General features: G+C 40.3%; 1 protein-coding gene across 2 annotated transcripts in view; it reads left to right on the plus strand.

The window, feature by feature from the left end:
* Positions 1-15,949, plus strand: part of col12a1b (collagen, type XII, alpha 1b) — a 194,401-nt gene that overhangs the window by 601 nt on the left and 177,851 nt on the right. For both annotated transcript variants that reach the window (XM_075459638.1, XM_075459639.1), the window contains exons 2-9: positions 345-460; positions 5,930-6,046; positions 7,564-7,707; positions 9,562-9,621; positions 11,481-11,744; positions 12,691-12,855; positions 14,459-14,632; positions 15,527-15,817. In XM_075459638.1, coding sequence (XP_075315753.1) covers positions 382-460; positions 5,930-6,046; positions 7,564-7,707; positions 9,562-9,621; positions 11,481-11,744; positions 12,691-12,855; positions 14,459-14,632; positions 15,527-15,817 — 1,294 coding nt within the window. In that variant the 5' untranslated portion in view covers positions 345-381. The remainder of the gene's footprint in view (positions 1-344; positions 461-5,929; positions 6,047-7,563; positions 7,708-9,561; positions 9,622-11,480; positions 11,745-12,690; positions 12,856-14,458; positions 14,633-15,526; positions 15,818-15,949) is intronic.

The following is a 15,949-nucleotide window of genomic DNA, read 5'->3' on the forward strand; positions in this document are numbered from 1 at the left end:
GAGTTTTAATGCTGTGGAAATATTTAACTTTGACTTTAAGATAATTTAGATTGAGTTTGAAGTCTGGGATGTGATGATTTCTTGGCTGTTGAAGCAGTTCTTCGAGAGCCAAACTTGGATCTTGGTGGAGATTCTGCGTTTTCCGGTGACTTTAGAGTAATCAACGGATTGTGTGATGTTTAACAGATGACACTTTTAGTTTGTTTAAAGCTCCCGGGGCTCGTGCTCTGGTTGCACGGAGGTCTTGTGTGTGTGTGTGTGTGTGTGGGGGGGGGGGGGGGGGGGGGCACAGGCAGCTGTAGGGCTGAAGGTTTAACCGCCTCCTGCGTTAATTCCTCTCGCAGCTTTCATGCATGAACTGCTGAGCCAGAGGAGCTGAAGATGAAGATCAGGTTGTCTGTGGTGGCGGCTGCTGCCCTCCTGGCGCTGCTGCTGTCCTCCTCCGAAGCCCAGCAACAAGGTAAAGCCGCTCCTCCTCCTCCTCCTCACTCTGATCCAGCACATCTCACTTTCCACTCCTCTCCCATCACTTCTGCCTTCTCTGTTCCCTGTGATGTGATGTGTAGCTGCATAGCAGTCTGAATAAAAAATGTGACAAAGCTAAAGCAAACGTGTGCTTGTGAATTGATTTGTTTTAGCAGCTTCAGCTAATTTCCCTTCTCCCCCAGAGATGAGTTTTTCTGTCAAGAATTTACAAGGTCTTGAGGAGAAAAACAGCCTCTGCTTCAAATATGGTTTAGATTTACGGATAGAAGCCTTTCTTCGTGCCAGATGTGTTCCGTAAATCAGTTTAACTTGTGTGCAGTGATATTTAAATGTATATAAAGAAAGTTTTACTTGCTACTCAGCTTTTTTCTTCTTGTTTGCTTTAAGAGGCGACATTTTCAGCCTCTGATTTCTTCCATATGAGGCTGTAGGATAATATCTTGTCCTTCACATTCAGGTGTAGTTTCTTTTTTCTTTTTTTTTTTTTTTACACCAGAAGGAGGCGCCGTTGATCAAAGTCTCTTTTTTTTTTATTACTGCGGATTAAATTTCTCCTGTTTCCAAAAAAAAGAGAAAGAAAAGAAAAAAGGAAAAATACCAGACGGCACGTGGCCAAGTTTCCTCTCTTCGTCCTCTCTCCTGACAGAACGGAAAGACAAAATATGATTTTCACATTATTTTCCAGAGGTTTCAGAGGTTAGGAGAGGAGAAAATTGGCTCCTCTGCGGCTCTGGATTCTCTCAGTCAAAAAAAAAAAGAAGAATTGGAAAGTGCAATAAAACAATCTCACTCTGCTCTCCTTCCAGAGGAGATTCTGACCTCCCGTGACCCCTCCTTCTTTAGTGTCCCAGCAGGGGCCCATGCTGGCTTTCCAGGGGTCACAGCCCAGTAATGGGGTCACATATATTTAACTGCTTGGAATAGTTTGACGTGTTGGGACCGAAGCTGAAGGCTCAAACACCTTGACGATAACAAAAAAAGAAAAAAAAGAGCACAAACAGGAAGGACTGAGCTCTAAACTGAGAGAAACGTGAAACTGAATGCATTTAGAGTCCAAAGCTGTGAAGAAACGCTGCGTTTGTGTGTGCGTTTGTTTGTACTTTTGTTTGCGTTTGTGTGTGTGTTTGTGTGTACGTTTGTGTGTACGTTTGTTTGCGTTTGTGTGTACGTTTGTTTGCGTTTTTGTGTACGTTTGTTTGCGTTTGTTTGCGTTTGTGTGTACGTTTGTTTGTACGTTTGTTTGCGTTTTTGTGTACGTTTGTGTGTGCGTTTGTTTACGTTTGTGTGTACGTTTGTTTGCGTTTGTGTGTACGTTTGTTTGCGTTTGTGTGTACGTTTGTTTGCGTTTTTGTGTACGTTTGTTTGCGTTTGTGTGCGTTTGTGTGTGCATTTGTTTGCGTTTTTGTGTACGTTTGTTTGCGTTTGTGTGTACGTTTGTCTGTGCGTTTGTTTGCGTTTGTGTGTGCGTTTGTTTGCGTTTGTGTGTACGTTTGTTTGCGTTTGTGTGTACGTTTGTGCTCGTTTGTGTACGTTTGTTTGCGTTTTTGTGTACGTTTGTTTGCGTTTGTTTGCGTTTGTGTGTACGTTTGTTTGCGTTTGTGTGTACGTTTGTTTGCGTTTTTGTGTGCGTTTGTGTGTGCATTTGTTTGCGTTTTTGTGTACGTTTGTTTGCGTTTGTGCTCGTTTGTGTACGTTTGTTTGTACGTTTGTTTGCGTTTTTGTGTACGTTTGGTTGCGTTTGTGTGTACGTTTGTGCTCGTTTGTTTGCGTTTGTGTGTACGTTTGTCTGTGCGTTTGTTTGCGTTTGTGTGTACGTTTTTTGTACGTTTGTTTGCGTTTGTTTGTGTGTACGTTTGTCTGTGCGTTTGTGTGCGTTTGTGTGTACGTTTTTTGTACGTTTGTTTGTGTGTACGTTTGTCTGTGCGTTTGCGTTTGTGTGTACGTTTTTTGTACGTTTGTCTGTGCGTTTGTTTGCGTTTGTGTGTACGTTTTTTGTACGTTTGTGTGTACGTTTGTTTGCGTTTGTTTGTGTGTACGTTTGTCTGTGCGTTTGCGTTTGTGTGTAAGTTTTTTGTACGTTTGTCTGTGCGTTTGTTTGCGTTTGTGTGTACGTTTGTCTGTGCGTTTGTTTGTGTGTACGTTTGTTTGCGTTTGTTTGTGTGTACGTTTGTTTGTGTGTGCGTTTGTGTGTACGTTTGTGTGTACGTTTGTTTGTACGTTTGTCTGTGCGTTTTTGTGCGCGTTTGTGTGTGCGTTTTTGTGCGCGTTTGTGTGTGCGTTTGTTTGTGTGTACGTTTGTGCTCATTTGTGTGCGTTTGTGTGTGCGTTTTTGTGCGTTTGTGTGTGCGTGTTTGTGCTCGTTTGTTTGTGTACGTTGTGTGCGTTTGTGTGTGCGTTTGTGTGTGCGTTTGTGCTCGTTTGTGTGTGCGTTTGTGCTCGTTTGTGTGTGCGTTTGTGTGTGTTTGTGTGTGCGTTTTTGTGTACGTTTGTGTGCGTTTGTGTGTGTGTTTGTTTGTGTGCGTTTGTATGTGCGTTTGTGTGTACGTTTGTGTGCGTTTGTGTACGTTTTTGTGCGTTTGTGCGCGCGGACGGAGATCTTTCGGGTAGATTTCGGCCGTTTTTTTTGGCCCGTTTTGGAAACAGAAGCAGCACCGAGCGGCCCTTGAATTGATTTACCAGGTTGGTGTTTCCTCCATTTTTTTTTTTTTTTTTTTTGACGTCCTGTAATCCTTCAGTAAAGTCTGGACCGGGTCTGCGGACTCTGAGTCTGGGCTTCACGACGATATTTTACTGTGATACTCTTCACTCCCTCTCTGACCGGTTGGTGGTTTACTGATGCAGGCTAAGCTTTTCTTTATAGCTAGATATTACATCTATCTGGAGCCCGATTCATCCTTTATCCAGCATGAAAAGACAAAGTTAGCATCTTTTTTTAAAGTTTAAATCTAAGCTCATTTTTCTCAGTTGACAAATTCCACAAAAAAGGGCCAAAACAACTCTTCAGTTCCCAAGAACTAACTGGTTCTGGTTCTCATTGATTCATCCGCCACTGAAAGTAGTCCCAGCTAAAATGAAAATCTTTTTTTTAATTATGATTACAATTAATTGAATTCCAATTGGCTTGAATTGGACTTTATTATCTAAGTGCCTTGAGATGACATTTGTTGTATTTGGCGCTATATAAATAAAAATTAATTGAATTGAATTAAAATAACCAGAAAGCATTAAATCTGTTTAAAGATTAATTATTTGGAACCTTTTTGTGGGATTTATTGGCTCAAAGGAAAGTTTGCACATTCCTCACACCAACAGGGTCTGTTAATAAGCTTTTAATTCATCAAGTTTAGGCCGAATAAGTACAGAAAATGCATATTTACTTCAGCTGTCGTCACCTTTAAGCTGCAGCTTGTTTGATATTTGGTCATTCTGGTGTTTTTTATTGTTATTAATGTTGAATAAGATAAGTTTTAAGATAAGTTTGCATGAATATTTGACGTTAGATAGGCAACGAGACTCGAGCCCACCGCCCCAACCTGAAGAATATCATTTTAAAATATCTAAAAAAACGACGACCTGTGGTCCTTTGTGTACATGAAAATCTTTTTTTTCCACTCCTCCAAGTTGTTGTCAACAACTTTTCACGTACACATGCATGATCCTCGGTTCCACTGTTCCAGTGCTCGGTGCTCCATTCGGACCAGTGGTTCTTAAACTAGTTTTTAAGAGGATTGACAAATTTTGGAAACCTTTTTGGATTTTGGCATCCAAGCAGTTTAAGAACCTCTGGTGCAGATTTTTTTTGGGAAACACGAGCAGAAAAAGATGTACACGTGTGTCCTCTGACGTCGTGTATTCTTTTATCAGGTTTGCAATGGAGACCGTGAGAGCAGTCGATCAGATCTTCTTCCATTGTATAATCAAGACCGGATCTTTTTTTTTTTTAAACTCTTTTTTTTTTTGTGGTCAATTCGACGTTTTGAGTTGGATTGAGGTCATGGACGCTCTGCTGTTCAGTCCATGTTGGAGTTCATCGACAGGAAGGGAAGCTCTTAATAAGTGGCCGGGGTTTTAATTCCAATCACCGGCCAAAGACGCCTGTACGGAGGCAAAGCCCCGAAGATTGGGAAATAATCCCTGTTAACGTGCACAAACTGGCACTGAATTTAATGTCATTTGAATTCCTGTCTTTGAGTTTAAGGTCTGTGCTCAAAGCTTATTTCACAGTAGCGTCAGAAATGTATGGAAGGCCGTTTCCGCCACTTAATAAAAGTAAATTTAGAAATACTATCTCATAATTATGAGATACTAAATCATAATTATGAGATACTAATTTGAAATTATGAGATACTAAATCGAAATTATGAGGTACTAAATCGAAATTATGAGATACTAAATCGAAATTATGAGATACTAAATCAAAATTATGGGATACTAAATCGAAATTATGAGATAGTAATTCGAAATTATGAGATACTAAATCGAAATTATGAGATACTAAATCGAAATTATGAGATACTAAATCATAATTATGAGATACTAAATTGAAATTATGAGATACTAAATCGAAATTATGAGGTACTAAATTGAAATTATGAGATACTAAATCAAAATTATGAGATACTAAATCAAAATTATGGGATACTAAATCGAAATTATGAGATACTAAGTCGAAATTATGAGATGCTAAGTCGACATTATGAGATAGTATCTCATAATTATAAGATAGTATTTCTAAATTTATTTTTATTAAGTGGCAGAAACGGGCTTCCATAGAATTGGACCAAAAAAAGCTCAAATTTGTTGTGAAGCAGCAACTTTCAGGTCTAAATAATCAGCTCAAACCAGATGAGATTCCCTGGTGTTTCACGCTGAAACTTATAATTCGTATAATTCTAACGATAAATGTTAACGTGAGCTGCATTATTGTGGGGTTAGATTACATGAATCATAATGATTATTATAACATTTCTTAATTAAACAGTAAATTCTTATAATATATAAGTTTTGCGCTTTTAAAAAGGTTGAAATTCAAAGAGAGGAGTTCAAACCAACGCATGTGCCCAGAGGTGGCAGTTTCCAGTTTAAAAGCTTTAAGAGTTCCAGCTCTTAAAGTTCAGTTTGGCCTCACCTGCTTCCTGATTCTGACCAAACTGACCACAGTTTTCCATCTTCCCGAGTAGCCGTGTGAGCAGCTCGAGCTCCAGTGGAGGCCTTTTCTTCTTCTTCTTGTTCTTCTGTCTTGTGTTTTACTCCAGAATAGCTTTCCTCTTGTCTTGTTTGGCATGTGTTGTTCTGCTCCAACAGTGAACCTGTCTAACTTCACCCTGGAAGTGTTGGCTGTTGGGGGGGGGAAGAACCCCTTCCATGTTCAGCTCAGCATCACCATACATTTCCTCTCCTGCAGCTGGAGGATTTAACTTGTTGATGCTTTTTTGTTCCGCAGTGGACCCTCCAAAAGATTTGAGGTTTAAGATTTTAAATGAGAACACGGTGCAAATGATCTGGAGCAAACCGCGGTCGAGGATAGAAGGCTACAGAATCCAAGTGACCTCGGAGACAGGTGAGTTTTCATCAGCCTGGCAAGCCTCGGCAGGGCCCGTTATTATCAGAGGATTCCTGGAAACTTTAAACCAAACCAAAAAAAGAAAGATATTATTGTGTGTAATCATCAGTTGGAACTAGCAAATGATGGGTGTTGGTTGGGCTCAGGAGTGAGCATGTCCCAGCTGCCCGCCTGCCCAGGTAACAAACAGCTGAAAAGGTTTTTTTACAAACAGCAGCTTCGGCATCCGCTTGCCTTTCCCAGAAATGGTATGCGGCCACATTCTTTGCTGCGATTTAGGACGAATCCGGACGAACCTGGTAAAAGTTGGATGGTTAAATGTTAATGTTTTCATCCAGATGTTTGCCTCTGTCGGGCCCAGTTCTGTTGAATTAGTTTTAAAATCACACAAAACACTGGAAAAAAGTCTTACCAAGTATATTTGTCTCATTTCTAGTCCAAATATCTCATTACACTTAATATAAGACACAACTGCCTAACAAGTACCATTTCAGCCAGATATAGGGACTTGTTTGAAGATAACACATCTGGAATATCTTGTTAAAAATGAAAAAGTCTTGAAAACAAATTGTTTTGAGTCACATATCATCTGAAACAATTTTTTTTTTTTGACATTTGAAGATGTTTTTAAGCTAATTTCAAGATCACTTTTATCTCAAAAGTCCTAAATATCACATCTTATTTCAAGAAATCTTGACAAGCCGATTTTCACTAGTTCCATTGGCAGATTTTTTTGCTTATTTCAAGCAAAAACGTCTTTTATTTGTTGTTTTTTAACTTATTTTTGGAGGGGCATTTTTTCCAGTGTATATCTGGCTGATATAGTGCTTGTTAGGCAGTTGTGTCTGATATTAAGTGTAATGAGATGTTTGGACTAGAAATGAGACAAATATACTTGGTAAGACTTTGATTTTTTTCCAGTGTGAAAGTTTGTTGTTAGATTGAAGTGTTGATATGTAGCAAGAACGCTGTTTTAATGTGACTTTACTGAACATTTACTCGGTGTATAAGCTGCCTCCTACAACATGGAAACAGTAAAAGTCCTGATAGGTATTACAGATATCCGACAGGTCGACACGTGTTAGACTAAATTTGCAAAGAAAAATCGAGCCGTTTGTCTGAATCTGACAGTTTCTGCAGAACTTAATGAATTATTTGGTGCCATAAAACAACAAATACTTTTATTATGCATGTTTATTTCCAGTTTAAAGTGTATTTTTAACCCAATAAAATGATCTGAATCATAACATTTAAAACCCAACAATCCTTCAGGATTCAGCTCGCTGATAAATGCTTTTAACGTTTTACTTTTTCTCCCGTTTTATCCAACAGTTAGAGGGTTAAAACGAGGTGTTTTTGTTGACTGAAAGTTTCCATTAAACGGGTCGCGCTGTTGTTTCTACGCGGCTCTTCCAGTCCCGGGGTTGGAACCGGGCCCTGTTTTGACTCTGGGAGAAATCAAGTCGTGTAATAGTTTCCTAATAGCTTCCCTCTGACTGTGTGCATTCTTGTAGGAGAACCAACAAAAGAATTCTCTGTGCCTCCATCCTCGACCAAAACCTCCATCCCGGACCTGACTCCAGATGTGGACTATGAGGTCACGATAGTCGCGTACGCCGGATCGATGGAGAGTCTTCCCATCACTGGCCAGATCACACGTGAGTCCTTTTAGTTTGGCCCTTTTAGTTTGGCCCTTTAGTGTGGAAATCATTTGTATTAAACAGGAGCCTTTCAGAATATTCTAGATGGCTCAATAAGGTCTCATATTTAAGGAAAAGTCTTGGTGTGTTGGAGGCTCACAGTTATAAATGGTCTGCTGTGCAGTGGAAGTGTCGAGCTTCACGTTTCTGTGGCCTTAAATGTCCAAAAACACGTGGCCCCTGACTTGTTTCTGACTTAAACGGGGCCACAGTTCCTGGTTCTCTGCACCTAAACTATCGTGTGGATTTGATATTTCCTTAATCCAAAGTTTCCTCTCTTCAACGCGATGCTTTTCGGTTTGTTTTGTCACGCCAGCTGCTTTGGAGCAGCACCAACCTTCCAACTCCTCCAGGAGGAGTTTTTTTTAAAAACCGCATTTTTGAAATGGATATATGTTGTTCATGTTCGCAAATTGAGGTTTTGGATCCATATTTCCAGTGTGACGGCGGTCTGAAGTAACGTAATGACAGAAAATTGGTGTGGACGCCTGCTTGGCACGAAAACTGATCTGAGAAACTCTCTGAGCTCCGGAGATTCCCATGAAATCCTGCAGCAGCGACGGCATCGGCCCTTAAGTGTGGCCCTTTAAGTGTGGCCCTTTAGTTTGGCCCTTTTAGTTTGGCCTTTTAGTTTGGCCCCTTTAGTTTGGCCCTTTTAGTTTGGCCCTTTAGTTTGGCCCTTTAGTTTGGCCCCTTTAGTTTGGCCCCTTTAGTTTGGCCCCTTTAGTTTGGCCTTTTAGTTTGGCCCTTTAGTTTGGCCCTTTAGTTTGGCCCTTTAGTTTGGCCCTTTAGTTTGGCCCTTTTAGTTTGGCCCTTTTAGTTTGGCCCCTTTAGTTTGGCCCCTTTAGTTTGGCCCCTTTAGTTTGGCCCCTTTAGTTTGGCCCCTTTAGTTTGGCCTTTTAGTTTGGCCCTTTAGTTTGGCCCTTTAGTTTGGCCCTTTAGTTTGGCCCTTTTAGTTTGGCCCTTTTAGTTTGGCCCTTTAGTTTGGCCCTTTTAGTTTGGCCCTTTAGTTTGGCCCCTTTAGTTTGGCCCCTTTAGTTTGGCCCCTTTAGTTTGGCCTTTTAGTTTGGCCCTTTAGTTTGGCCCTTTAGTTTGGCCCTTTAGTTTGGCCCCTTTAGTTTGGCCCCTTTAGTTTGGCCCCTTTAGTTTGGCCTTTTAGTTTGGCCTTTTAGTTTGGCCCTTTAGTTTGGCCCTTTAGTTTGGCCCTTTAGTTTGGCCCTTTAGTTTGGCCCTTTTAGTTTGGCCCTTTTAGTTTGGCCCTTTAGTTTGGCCCTTTAGTTTGGCCCTTTAGTTTGGCCCTTTAGTTTGGCCCTTTTAGTTTGGCCCTTTTAGTTTGGCCCTTTAGTTTGGCCCTTTTAGTTTGGCCCTTTTAGTTTGGCCTTTTAGTTTGGCCCTTTTAGTTTGGCCCTTTAGTTTGGCCCTTTTAGTTTGGCCCTTTTAGTTTGGCCCTTTAGTTTGGCCCTTTAGTTTGGCCCTTTAGTTTGGCCCTTTTAATTTGGCCCTTTCGCAGCTCATTTTTCATGTTAGTCGAGTTACCACGAAGGAAATATTGCTTAAAAATCTCACTTTTGGACCTGATTTGTTCCGTTAATTGATGAAAAACACGTTGAACGACAATAACTGCGCTACAGAACGTGTTTTTTTTCCTTCCTCTACGCTTTCAGCAGGTTATCTGAAGTAACTTTAACTCTTTTATCTCCTTCCTGTACGCTTTCAGCAGGTTATCTGAAGTAACTTTAACTCTTTTATCTCCTTCCTGTACGCTTTCAGCAGGTTATCTGAAGTAACTTTAACTCTTTTATCTCCTTCCAGTTGAATCAAGCGGCAGCTCGAGAGGAGGCCCCAGGAAACCAGATCCCTCGGATTCAATCAGTAAGTCCCGATCAGCTTCTAATTAACCTCGATCTGACGAGGAGCTTCACTTCCTGCTCAGATCAGGGGCAGAAACCTTCAAGTTGCAGCTGAAAATATATTGAAAAATGAAAAATGTTGAAGTTTTCTTCAGGAGTCCGGCAGCAGAAGGGAGGCTCCTACCACACAGCACTCCATTGTATAGCAATAATCAAGATTAGGCCCCATACATCTCTGCAGTATTGGGTCATCGCTTTGGTTTGGTGCCCGTTAATTATACTTATGGAGAAAGCTGCACATGCTCAGTGCGGGGGTCGTTGGTGGGGCTGCTGTTTGAGCTGGGGGGGGGGCTCGACCCTGAACCGCTGAGAGAAGTGGAAACCATTACAGATGCTCGTTTACAAGAGCGCTGTTGCTGCTGCCCTGGCCCCTTCTCTGCGGATGATGACGGACTTGTGCTCATTTTCCCTTCTTTTCACGAGAGGAAAAATCCCAAGCAAAAGTCTCAGAGAGCAGGTCCTGCGCTCAGGACATTCAGGGTGAACCAGGCATTGTTCGAGGACTCAAAACCAAACCCAATGAGCTTAAAACACGCAGCTGATTTAAACTTTTTAAACTTTTTTTAAACGGGTTTATTGCACATTTTGTTAATTTACAAACGGTGAACAACATAGAACAAGAAGGTACATACAAGAAAAAACAACGATAATAATAGCAATAGTAATAATTAAAATAAAATTAATAAATAAATAACTGGAAAAAAAAAGGGGATGTTTTTAACCGCAATAATAATTATTAAAATAAAATTAATAAATAAATAACTGGAAGAAGAAGAAAAAAAAAGGGCGAAGTTTTTAACCACAATAATAATTATTAAAATAAAATGAATAAATAAATAACTGGAAGAAAAAAAAGGGCCGTTTTTAACCGCAATAATAATTATCAAAATAAAATTAATAAATAAATAACTGGAAGAAAAAAAAGGGACGTTTTTAACCGCAATAATAATTATCAAAATAAAATTAATAAATAAATATTTGGAAGAAGGAAAAAAAAGGGACGTTTTTAACCACAATAATAATTATTAAAATTAAATAAATAACTGGAAGAAGAAAAAAAAGGGCCGTTTTTAACCGCAATAATAATTATCAAAATAAAATTAATAAATAAATATTTGGAAGAAGAAAAAAAAGGGACGTTTTTAACCGCAATAATAACTATTAAAATAAAATTTATAAATAAATATTTGGAAGAAGAAAAAAAAGGGACGTTTTTAACCGCAATAATAACTATTAAAATAAAATTTATAAATAAATAACTGGAAGAAAAAAAAGGGGACGTTTTTAACCGCAATAATAATTATTAAAATAAAATTAATAAATAAATAACTGGAAAAAAAAAGGGGGATGTTTTTAACCGCAATAATAATAACGTTACGTTGCATCTTGGGTAGTTTGAGTATGAGTAGTAACCTCATGATGCATACCCAACATTTCAGAGAATCTAGTATGCATCCGGGAACTTAAAAAAAGTTAAAGTTAGTAGGAGAAGTATGCGGTTTCGAACACAGCCTTAGTTTTAAAACCCTTTAACCCTCACCAGCACGGTCGTCAGCTCCAAACCTTGCAGTCCAACTGGTGTACGCCATTTTTACTTCGTAATGAGACCCTTTCTTACACTCGATGTGTCTGTAGCTCCACATGCAAGAGTTTGATGCACCGTGTTTGATTGCAAACAACCAATCAGAGCTCGATGGAGTCTCTGCCATTTAATCCTGGTTGATGGAAGCAGGGCTGATGCACAGCAGAGAGGGACTGAAGAACAGAGCGCTGCTGTGCGTCCCCGCCTCGGTGCTTCACCGTTTACCTTTCTGTTCCCAGAATGTCCTGCCAGCGTCCTCGCTGACGTGGTTTTCCTGGTGGACGGATCCTGGAGCGTCGGCAGGCCCAACTTCAAACACATCCGCAGCTTCATCTCTGCGGCTGCTGGAGCCTTTCAGATCGGCGAGGACAGAACCCGCGTGAGCGTGGTGCAATACGGCGATGACGCCCGAACCGAGTTCGACCTGAAGACGCACCTGACCCGGCCGGTGCTGCTGAAGGCCATCAGCTCTCTGCCCTATAAAGGAGGCAACACCATGACGGGTGAAGCTCTATTTTCTATGTTATTTCATTCCTACACTTTTTTGGGTCCTATTTCTGTTGTTTTTGTGTTGATTTATTCGATCCACTCATGATAATTGCCAGGGCTGGGCAACGATTAAAATGTGTAATCTAATTAATCGCATGATTTCCCTGATTAATCACGATTAATCGCATTTGTACGCAGAATCCAAAAATGAATCCAAAAGTAGCGTATAGCTTTTAGCATTTAGCTTTATTTTAAATGTGCTGCCATATGAATGAAAGTGCCATAACATTTGTTGTGCAAACACACTTTTAACATCAGCATCTTTCTGTAGTTTTTATGTAGAAGCCTCGCTCCACTGTCTGTTTCCTTGAATGACTTGCTGCTATCAGTTGTGTGTTTTGCCTTTAAGTGATATTTTAGACTGGAACTACTACGCTGAGAAGACAATTCAACTTGGCTGTAAATGCAGGAGGTTTTTTTTAACATTTATTTTGAAATGCGTGCTTTTATGTTGAAACAAGTAAAACAGGAAGTAGCGCCGGTTAGCGCCGTTAGCTTCACACCTGTAGCGGTGATGTTACCTGCTAGTTTATCTTTATCTTATCACTCCATGCTTCGTGGTGTTTGCTGTAACTGTGTGAATGTGATGCATTCAACAGACTTTTACAATAATAAAACTTTTGTTAATGCGCGATAAAATATTTATCGGCGTTAAATAATTAACGAGTTAACGCGATAATAACGAGTTAACTCGCCCAGCCCCAGTAATTGCCCTTAAAGGATGAGTGTTTCTCTTATCTTTTTAGCACCGAACACCAAGAAGTTTGTTTTTGGGCTTCTTTCGTATTTTAGTTTGTATTTAGACAAATTTTTCTCATGATTTTGTGTTGTTTTTTTTGGCTGAAGAAGCCTTTTTTTTTAACCCCAGTGAGGTAAACGCTCTCTATCTTCTTGGTTCAGGCGACGCCCTGGACTACCTCCTGAAAAACGCTTTCTCGGAGGCGGCCGGTGCCAGGAGAGGTTTTCCCAAAGTGCTGGTCATCATCACAGATGGCAAATCTGAGGATTCGGTGGAGAGTTATGCCAAGCAGCTCAGGAGCAGAGGGGTGGAGATCTTTGTCCTCGGTACGCGGCCCAGAGCAGCTTTATTACATTCCACATTATACATTTTTCCATTTGTGTTGAACACTTTTAAACGGCTACGAGCAGAAAACGCTACCTGCCATGACGTGATTACGGAGCGAGGTCACGTCATTAACATTACAAGCGAGTGATAGCAGGTTTTATGCGTTTACACCCTGGCTTCACTTCGACTTTCCACCAACTGTTGCTACGCTGTTAAAGACGGCTTGCATTAACCCTAATCCCTGATGGGGGACATTTTTCTGCAATTGGGGTGTACTTTCTCCTCTAATTTCACACTGGAAATAGTGATACTCATCATATTGGGTCCAGTTGTGCATTTTTGACTATCTTTTTTTAATTTCAAACACAAATCATATACAATGCAATTTTTCATTCTGTAGAAAAAAAACTCCTTAATTTCTGAAAAGGGACATTTTTGTCCCCTTTTAAAACGACCTAAAAACATCATATATTAATATTTTTCCCACTTTTTTTCCATAAATCTTTTATTCCACTTCAGTTCTGATCATAACCACCAAGTTTTCAATTATTTTCCAAAAAATAACCCTTTAAATACCAGTATATATGAGCTAAACACCAATTTCTGTTAAAAAAAAACACACACAAAAACTGCTGTATTTTCAATGTATGCAGTGCAAAGTGAAATATTCTATGGGGGATTATTAGGTCTGGGATATGTCATTGATGAGCTACAACATCAGAAACGGCTCCCATAGACATCCGTTATAATGAATACAGCATTAGACTATGGCACACACGTTTTTCAGGATTATTTGGGGTTTTCGGTCGTCCCTTTTCAGAAATTAAGTTGTGTTTTAAATCAGGTATGAGGGTTAATTAAATAATATCTCACTTTTTTACAGGCAGTCGGAACACATCCCTGATAGAAAAGTGGTTGATGAAACGCAGAAACTATGCATTATAAGATGCATTATATCCTCGTTTTCTCCACGAGAAACCCGCTCAGCAGGTCAAAATGCTCAGAGACGAGTGGAAATGAACTTCGGATTAGTTGTAAAATCCGAGGAAAGGGAAGGAAAGAAGTCTTTTAGAGAAACACTGATGTGAAACGTTCCCATTAAAAGCATTTAGGGGAGAAAGAAACACATTTCTACGTCGAATTTAATCTTCTGAGGATTTTAATAATCTGATTTTAAGAAAAACAAAACCCAAACGGCTGTAATCCGAATGTAAAAAGTTCAGTTTCCTCTGCTCTCACAGGTAAAAACTGCAGCTAAACTGAGAAAGTGTTCAGATCTTTATTTATTGATGTTTATTTTAAAAGGAGAACGCAAAATGATCAAGTTTCTGATCTGAACTTTGAATAAACTCTGATCTAAAAAAGCCTTCGACGACTCCGACGCTGTCAAAATGTGGAGAATTGGAGTCCAACTCGTTTCATATTTACTGCCCGTGTTGTCAGACTTTCCAGCCAAAGCGGAGTCGGCTAATGTGGAAAACAAATGTTCGCTTAACTGGGTTACAGATTGCTCTTTTTAACCCAGTATTTGCAGCTTGGAGCAAACACAAAACGCCTCAGACTGCATGTTTTCGGTCTGATGTCTTTCTCCTTCTGTTTCAGGCGTCCAACAAGCCGACGAGGCAGAGATGAGGCTAATGGCCTCCGCTCCTCACAGGAACCACGTCTTTAACGCGGCCAGCTTCGACACCATTAAGACCGTGCAGAGAGAGCTCATCTCTCAGGTGTGTTCATCAGTGGACGAGCAGCTCAACTCGCTCGTCAGCGGAGAAGAAGGTGAGACTTTATCAGAGTTTACCAGCCTTCCTTTAACGGAATTTAAACACAAAACTGCTGAATTCGTTGCTTTAAAGGTTGATTATTTTAAATCCGTGCAGAACAAGCTGTTGGAAGGAGTATTTACTTGTATTTATACAAGATTACTGTCAGTTAGTTATGATCCATCATCACTGGAATTTGTTTAGAAACCACAGACGTTTCGTTTAATATCTGCTTCCAGAAACTATAAACTTAGTTATCTTTATATTAAGAGACTATCTGTGATTTGCTTTGAGCGTTTTCTGCTGTTTCCAGGCTGGTAAAAGTCGTCTCTGACACGTTTGTGTCTCAGAAACTCTTAAATTAGTTCAATTTTTCCTTGTTTTCGGTTTGGAATTCTTTCAATCTTTGTCAATTGAGACACAGAAGTCTTTTATTCTGAAAGCCCAAGCTCCCGTGGTGCTGAAACTACGATGAGAATCCCAATTTCTTTTTTAAATGCATGATAATACCCATCCATCCATCCATTTTCAGGGGGCCGACAGTTCATTCTCACTCTTACATTTAATTTAGAATCGGTATCTGTGAGACTATCTGTGCTGCTTTGAGCGTTTTCTGCTGTTTCCAGGCTGGTAAAAGTCGTCTCTGACACGTTTGTGTATCAGAAACTCTTAAAATTAGTAAATTTTTCCTTCTTTTCTATTTGGAATTCCTTCAATCTTTGTCAATTAAGACACAGAAGTATTTTATTCTGAAAGCCCAAGCTCCAGTGGTGATGAGAATCCCAATTTCTTTTTTTAAATGCATGATAATACCCATCCATCCATCCATTTTCAGGGGGCCGAAAGTTCATCCTCACTCTTACATTTGATTTAGAACCGGTAATTAATTTAATTTCGTCTTTTTTTGCAGCCGTCGATCAAGCCTCGAACCTCAGAGTCCTGGAGGTGGCCTCAAAGTCCATGCGGCTGACCTGGGACTCCTCCATCAGCGACGTCACGGGTTACAGAGTCCAGATGATTCCCATGATGGCCGGCGCCAAGCGGCAGGATCTGTACGTGGGCCCCACGCAGACCTCCCTGGTGGTCCGAAACCTTTCTCCGGACACGGAGTACCAGGTCAGCGTGTTTGCTCTGAAAGGCCTGACGCCCAGCGAGCCCGCCGTGGTCATGCAGAAGACGGAGCCCGTGACCGTCTCAGTGGGTGAGGACGCGACTTAAACTTTCGTCAGGCTAGGGGAACTCATATTAATGTTAAACAACCTTAAAAAGTGAAAATTTCATGCCATGGCTCCTTTAAAGTCGTGTCAATGAACCGCCTCTCTGTCCTTCTTCC

This window comes from Odontesthes bonariensis, chromosome 24 (assembly GCF_027942865.1).
Source record: "Odontesthes bonariensis isolate fOdoBon6 chromosome 24, fOdoBon6.hap1, whole genome shotgun sequence".
Classification (NCBI taxonomy): domain Eukaryota; kingdom Metazoa; phylum Chordata; class Actinopteri; order Atheriniformes; family Atherinopsidae; genus Odontesthes; species Odontesthes bonariensis.